We start from the raw sequence: 7,917 nt of genomic DNA on the forward strand, positions 1-7,917 counted from the left end.
GTCTTTTCTCAAGGATAAGGGTTATCACTTTTGCATTCCGAAGTCCCAATTAGAGCCTCTTTTCCCTACGAGAAGTGATCCAATCCACCTGCGAATATCACACTAAGGGGCCTTATCTTATCATGTGCTCAAAACTGAAATACCACTATTTAATTCAACTTGTTGGTTTGCTTTCTCCAAGGTGAAAATAAACATTCACCATATGTTAATTCATTCAATTCAAAAGTTTACAGTGCCACTTTCTTACATGTTGGTGAGAGTCTGGATTAGGGTTGCAAAGGGGTGGAAAGTTTCCGGTAAATTTCCGGAAACTTTCAAGGAAATTTGCCACGGGAAGTTAAGCTCGGGAAGTTTGGAAGTTTTGACAATTTTTTGATCATTCAAAGTTGGACACCGTCCGTCTTATTCTGTAGAATAAGATGGGAAGTGTGTAAAACACTAATGCAATGCCACACACAGATAGGGTTGCAAAATGCCGGGAATATTCAATGTTGGAAACTTTCCATGGGAATTAATGGGAATTAACGGGAATTAATGGGAATTAATGGGAATGAATGGGAATAAACATTGAATGCAACATGCTAGATCTTGCAGCATGATTATTAGCTAAAACAACCTGATTTAATGCAAATTCAGTTGACTTTCAACCCTGCACTGTGCATTCCTCCATCACATGCACAGATAATTCCCAGCACACTACAGCAGGGCTATTGAGGCCACACTAGTATTTGAGCCCAAGGACTTCATCCAGTCAGGCCTATTTCTATTCATTTGTCCATCAGTAAAATATTTTTAAAGACTACTCCAATAGTTTAGCTGACTATTTATATCCGTGTGTAGGGTTGCAAAGGGGTGGAAAGTTTCCGGTAAATTTCCGGAAACTTTCTGGAAATTTGCCACGGGAAGTTAAGCTCGGGAAGTTTGGAAATTTTGACAATTTTTTGATTATTCAAAGTTGGACACCGTCCGTCTTATTGTGTAGAATAAGATGAGAAGCTTGTAAAACACTAATGCAATGCCACACACAGATATAAATAGTCAGCTAAACAATTGGAGTAGTCTTTAAAAATATTTTACTGATGTTAGATCCACTATGGATGTGGGGTCCCCACATCTGCGGTCCCCTCCAAGGTTTCTCATTGTCATCCCTTTGGGTTGAGTTCTTTCTTGCCCTGATGTGGGATCTGAGAAAGGTTTTGTTAAGCATACATTTTTTGTCCTTGGAGCCCCCACTGTGAGTTTTGCTATTAAAACAGACACTACAGTAAAAACTACCTGGTTGCAGCCAATCGTTGACTCCACAATACTTTTAAAAGAAGCAAATACTTGAAAAAGTATTCTATGTAATGTTTAATATTGAATTAAACAAGGAGTGACACCTCTGCCAACACAACAGCAGTCGTTCGGATGGAATCAATCTGCTGGTGTCACGTGGGGGTCGCATATTTGTGCGGGATCGTTCCTCCAGTGCAACACGGATACTCCGGACAAAAACGTGAAGGTAAGAGATGATTTATTTACATAAATCATAGGCAAACAGAAAACAAGCAAAAGAAAAGCGTGCCGAACGCACGGGAAGCTAAGGCTAACACTTAGCACAGAACTAGGACATGAAACCAACACTTGCTTACCGCAAACAAGGAAGCCAGACAGTTTGTGGCGAGCAACGTGAATAAATAGCTCTCTGATTAGTGCTCAACAGCAGGTGAACGTGCCGAACACTAATCAGAGGCAGGTGAAACCAATTCGTACCCATGGTAACCAAAACAAACCCCTGAAGTGCACAAAACAACTAAGGAAGTCCAAAACTAACAGAACATAACTAAAAAAACATGATCCGGACCATTGATCACGACAGCTGGCTTTGCGGTATTGTGTGGCAAGTTAAGATGGCCGCTGTTAAAATGCAGAGAATAGAGTCCTCTACCAGCCCATCAGTCGTTAGGACTGACAAACTGAACAGTCCAGATGCCGTAGATTGGAATGCTCTGAGAACACAATGACCTTGATGAATGAGAAGATTGGTCGGATATAGTCGATTAAATCGCTTCTAGATCTCTCTGCTCGGATGAGAGGCAAAGCGTCCTGAGACAAACTCGACAGTCCAGTTGAGATTAAATGATTGTCTAGAGAAATTGATAGAATAGTTTTACAGCAGTTTTGGGAAACACAACTTTGTCACATGGGATACATGTTTCCTGCCTGGACTTGCGTTGCTTCTATGCAGCGTTATCCCAGGCTGCCAGGTCAGTGTAGACTTTGTGCTCAGGGAAGCTGGGGTACTGCACGCAGATCTGACACAGTCTCCAGCGCCACTCGTACATTTGCACCTTCCAGTCCTTCCTCCATTGCAGATACTCGCCATAGAGCTCGGCGTCGGCCGCCAGCTGCTGCAGGTACTCGGCGAGTTCTTTCACAGATGCAAACTTGTCGACGTGGATGAAAGAGTGCGGTGGTGTCACAGCCTCGTAATCCGCCACCGGCGGTCCCAGGACGATCGGAACCGCCCCAGATTTGTAAGAATTCCACCACAGTTTCTCCGTGATGTAGTCTTTGGCGATGCTGTTCTCGAAGGCCAAATAGAAGTAGCAGCGTGATATTGTAGGAAGAAGGTCTTCGGAAGCAAGAGGATTATTTGACCAGCGTCCATAGACCTTTACAGGAATGACAGCGCTGAGTTCTTTGTACACTTTGCTTCTTCTGAAGGAATCCTGGTAGTTGCTAACCACCCAACAGACCAGATCAGTTTTATTCTGTTGGATGTCCTCTACTGGATCTTCAGAGTCTCGTGGTAAAAACTCGCCGTATGGTATGGTAACATCTGCGTCCCTCCTGTAGTTCAAGGTGAGGTTGAACACACCAGCTAATCTGCTTCGGTCCCCGTTATGCACTGGGGACTCCAGAGACATCCAAGCCCACCTCTGGCCCGGCGGCCTCCGAAGCTCCAGGGGAAGTTTCTCCTTTCCTGTTACCAGCTCTCGGTTATGGAACACCACCACGTTCGCTTCCAAAAACAAGGACCTCTGCGCCACGACTCTGCAGTTTGGGATTTTGCGGAGGTCCCAGCACACATCCCCGTGGAGGTCAAAAGTTCCGCCAAAGGGCCAGTGCCACAGCAGGATGGTCACGTTGGGTTGCCCTGAGTTGTCAAAGAAGAAAGCAGCTGGCGACAAGGGTCCTTTCACCCAGTTGTAAAGAAGACCCAGCGTTAGAACGCAGGAGATGCAGAGGAAGAGGTACTTCTTCATTGAGGCAGGTGTGGAACAGTTGCAGTCCTGCAAGAGAAATGGATGATTACTTGCTATAAAGAACAAGTTATTGTGCAGAGACTCATTACAGTTAGACACTTCTGTCATGATAGTAACAATGACACCGAGAAGGAAAGGAAGTGAACAAACAATCTGTCATCGCTCAAACATATGTCGAATCGTGCTAGAGAATGAGTGACGTTCCTCAAAGTAACTTTGGTATTTATGTTTGAAATAAAACCGAATTAGCGAACGAAGTCTGGAGAGAATACTGCTTAATATACGCTACTTACAGAAAGTTAGCGATGTTCGGCTTTGGGCGGAATATTTGGATGAACCTAAAATGCACTTTAACCTACGGCGGTACCTTTGTTTTCCAACTCCCCACTTTTTGTATCGCTCAGTTTTCAAATAAATTTTCTGCCAAAATTTGACACGAAGAGCGACTGGTTCGTGCATCTGGTCAGGATGCTACCCGGACGCCACCCTGGGGAGGTGTTTAGGGCACATTCGACCGGTAGGAGGCCACGGGGAAGACCCAAGACACTTTGGGAAGACTATGTCTCCCGGCTGGCCTGGGAATGCCTCGGGATCCCCCGGGAGGAGCTGGACGAAGTGGCTGGGGAGAGGGTAGTCTGGGCTTTTCTGCTTAGGCTTCTGCCCCCGTGACCCGAGTTCGGATAAGCGGAAGAAAATGGATGGATTGATGGATGTTAACCAGTCTCTAAAAGAACTTTAACAATTCTTGTCTTGTTTTCCATACATGGTAGATATAAGGAAGAATTGAGATACAGTTTCCCTCTCACCCTATACTCTGGAGCAATGTTCCAAGCATGGGTAGAGAGCGGCCACATCACCACAGGTGTGAGTGTGAGGCTGAAAATGTGGTGTTTTTTTGGCAGAGGGATTACAGTGGAAGATTTCAGACAGGTAGGGACTGGTTGAAGATTCCGTTGACGATTCCAGACATCTGGTCCACACAGTCCATCAAAACCCATTCCAGGACATCGTATGGTCCGGCGGCCTTCCTCGGGTTGACGGTCCTTCGTGCACACCTAACCTCAAGGTCTTCAATAGTGAGGATTAAGTTACTGTGGGCTTTGAGGTCTGGTCTGGTCGTCTCCAGGGACGCCACATCAAAGCAGGTAAAAAAGAGGCTAATTTCCTCTGCCAAAGTGGGGTTCCCCTTCAGCAGGTCCAGGGTTGGTTCTGCTGGACTCCCTGCCACACCTGTCTGCCATTGTTGATGTCCAGCTTGGCCTTTCTGGTGCCTTTCTTTAGGTTGGCTGGACCATGCCGTAATGAGCAGCCACTCGACCTCTCAGGTCCTCCAGGTGTTTCCGGTTTGAGTAGATGTCTGTCCACTGTGATTGTGTCAATGCAGTTTTTGATACAACACAGCACTTGGGTCTGTAGACACATTCAGCTCCTTAGGTTCAAATATGTTCCAATTTGTCCACTGGAAACAGTCAATCTGGCCACGTTTTAACAGTCATGGTTCAATTCACATTATCGGTTTACACTTTGTTCAGTTTTTGTTGGTCAGGTCCCCACCTCGGAGGTGCACAGTGCTAGGATACATGCTTTGCTATTTGCTAATGCTATGCCATGTAAACGTCTGGTACCTGAGCTATTAGCAAGGGTCTGGCGGTCGTTAGAAACAGACTCGGTTAAACGGCACGCCAACTCGGCAGCCTCTCTGCCCTTACGTTGCCTTTGTCATCTCTGAAATGGTGAAAGCCGGGAGTCCTCGCTATGTCCACCGGGATCTTGTTGAAGTGGATCGACTCAGCTATTACACTCGCCTTGAGGAAAACGCCGACGACCAAAAGGTCACCACAGCGGTAGCTGTAGCTCGCCGCACAAAATATCTTCAAACGGAGTAGAAATATGCAGAAAAAGCCAGAAAACGCACCGACTGCTGGAGCGGCAGAGGCCGCAGAAACTGTACCCTCTGCTGTCCCCAAGTGATTCTATTGTTCCTCCCGGGTAATCAATGAATCAATCAATGTTTACTTTTATAGCCCTAAATCACGAGTGTCTCAAAGGGCTGCACAAGCCACAACGACATCCTCGGCTCAGATCCCACATCAGGGCAAGGAAAAACTCAACCCAATGGGACAATGAGAAACCTTGGAGGGGACCGCAGATGTGGGGACACCTCCCACCCCCCATAACGATCAATATTTAGTAAGTACTTATGTCAATAGTGACATAAATAAACATCCATCCATCCATCCATCCATTTTCTACCGCTTATTTCCTTCGGGGTCGCGGGGGGCGCTGGAGCCTATCTCAGCTACAATCGGGCGGGAGGCGGGGTACACCCTGGACAAGTCGCCACCTCATCACAGGGCCAACACAGATAGACAAACAATATTCACACTCACATTCACACACCAGGGCCAATTTAGTGTTGCCAATCAACCTATCCCCAGGTGCATGTCTTTGGAGGTGGGAGGAAGCCGGAGTACCCGGAGGGAACCCACGCAGACACGGGGAGAACATGCAAACTCCACACAGAAAGATCCCGAGGCCGGGATTGAACTCACGACTACTCAGGACCTTCGTATTGTGAGGCAGACGCACTAAACCCCTCTGCCACCGTGCTAATTGTGTAGATACTGATTAATATAACGTTGCTTGGATGACAACATATGTTGCTCCAAAAACTGTATGTACCTTTCAGCATTAATGGTGCCTTCACAGATGTGTAAGTTACCCATGCCTTGGGCACTAATACACCCCCATACCATCACACATGCTGGCTTTTACACTTTGCGCCTAGAACAGTCCGGATGGTTCTTCTCCTCTTTGGTCCGGAGGACACGACGTTCGCAGTTTCCAAAAACAATTTGAAATGCGGACTCGTCAGACCACAGAACACTTTTCCACTTTGCATCAGTCCATCTTAGATAAGCTCGGGCCCAGACAAGCCGGCAGCGATCCTGGGTGTTGTTGATAAATGGCTTTGGCTTTGCATAGTAGAGTTTTAACTTGCACTTACAGATGTAGCGACCAACTGTAGTTACTGACAGTGGTTTTCTGAAGTGTTCCTGAGCCTATGTGGTGATATCCTTTACACACTGATGTCGCTTTTTGATGCAGTATCGCCTGAGGGATCCAAGGTCACGGGCATTAAATGTTACGTGCAGTGATTTCTCCAGATTCCTTGCAATAGCTGGTTGAGAAATGTTGTTCTTAAACTGTTCGACAATTTGCTCAGGCATGTGTTGACAAAGTGGTGGTTGTATATTCTGTTATATTCTGGTAATCTTAGTCCCACTAGAAAGCATATTAAAATTATACATGTATATAAATGATTATATAATAATAATGAATATTTAGTACTAACAGTGCAGACACACACACAACATGAGGCAACATGGAGCAACTTCCTGTAAGCAAGCGGAAGTCTCTGAGTTCATCTCATGTCTACCACATCTCAGGTCCTCACCACTGCGGGCAGGAGCTCATCAATACTTTTTTGATTGATTGAGACTTTTATTAGTAGGTTGCACAGTGAAGTACATATTCCGTACAATTGACCACTAAATGGTAACACCCGAATACGTTTTTCAACTTGTTTAAGTCGGGGTCCACTTAAATTGATTCATGATACAGATATATACTATCATATATACTATCATCATAATACAGTCATCACACAAGATAATCACATTGAATTATTTATATTATTTACAATCAGGGGTGTGGAGGGGGGGGGGGGGAGAGGATATGGACATCAAGTAGTGGACATAGAGAGAGAGCGAGAGAGAGAGAGAGAGAGAGAGAGAGAGAGAGAGAGAGAGAGAGAGAGAGATCAGAAGGCATAAGAAAAAGTATCTACATTTGATTATTAGCAATCCGGGGAGGGTGTTAGTTTAGGGTTGTAGCTGCCTGGAGGTGAACTTTTATTGCGGTTTTGAAGGAGAATAGAGATGCCCTTTTTTTATACCTGTTGGGAGCGCATTCCACATTGATGTGGCATAGAAAGAGAATGAGTTAAGACTTTTGTTAGTACGGAATCTGGGTTTAACGTGGTTAGTGGAGCTCCCCCTGGCGTTGTGGTTATGGCGGTCATTTTCGTTAAGGAAGTAGTTTGACTGTACTTCTGTATCAGGGAGGTGTAGCGGATTTTATAGACTAGGCTCAGTGCAAGTTGTTTTACTCTGTCCTCCACCTTGAGCCAGCCCACTTTAGAGAAGTGGGTAGGAGTGAGGTGAGATCTGGGGTGGAGGTCTAGAAGTAACCTGACTAGCTTGTTCTGAGATGTTTGGACTTTAGATTTGAGGGTTTTGGAGGTGCTAGGGTACCAGGAGGTGCATGCGTAATCGAAAAAGGGTTGAACGAGAGTTCCCGCCAGAATCCTCAAGGTGCTTTTGTTGACCAGAGAGGAAATTCTGTAGAGAAATCTCGTTCGTTGGTTGACCTTTTGATGACCTTGGTTGCCATTTTATCCCAGGAAAGATTCGCCTCTAGAATGGAACCTAGGTAGGTGACCTCATCTTTCCTGGTGATAACAATGTCACCCACTTTTATGGTGAAGTCACTGACTTTCTTAAGTTTGATGTGGGACCCAAACAGGATGGATTGTTTTACCCAAGTGTATGGATCGCTTGTTGTCAGCGAGCCAGGTGCAAGTTCTACTTAAAGAGGGGAGTTACTC

At 45.6% G+C, this 7,917-nt stretch overlaps 1 protein-coding gene across 1 annotated transcript; it reads right to left on the minus strand.

Annotated features, from left to right (window-relative positions):
• Nucleotides 1-1,195: 1,195 nt before the first annotated feature.
• On the minus strand, nucleotides 1,196-3,294 carry LOC133645528 (alpha-(1,3)-fucosyltransferase 7-like). Its single transcript, XM_062040367.1, has one exon. The coding sequence runs from the start codon at nucleotides 3,246-3,248 to the stop codon at nucleotides 2,220-2,222; it is 1,029 nt and encodes a 342-aa protein (XP_061896351.1). The 5' UTR covers nucleotides 3,249-3,294; the 3' UTR covers nucleotides 1,196-2,219.
• Nucleotides 3,295-7,917: the final 4,623 nt, after the last annotated feature.

Source organism: Entelurus aequoreus, unplaced genomic scaffold (assembly GCF_033978785.1).
Source record: "Entelurus aequoreus isolate RoL-2023_Sb unplaced genomic scaffold, RoL_Eaeq_v1.1 HiC_scaffold_434, whole genome shotgun sequence".
Lineage (NCBI taxonomy): Eukaryota > Metazoa > Chordata > Actinopteri > Syngnathiformes > Syngnathidae > Entelurus > Entelurus aequoreus.

What these genes read in the sequence shown, in the direction of transcription:
- LOC133645528 (XM_062040367.1), bottom strand. Translation starts at nt 3,248, where the DNA reads ATGAAGAAGTACCTCTTCCTCTGCATCTCCTGCGTTCTAACGCTGGGT.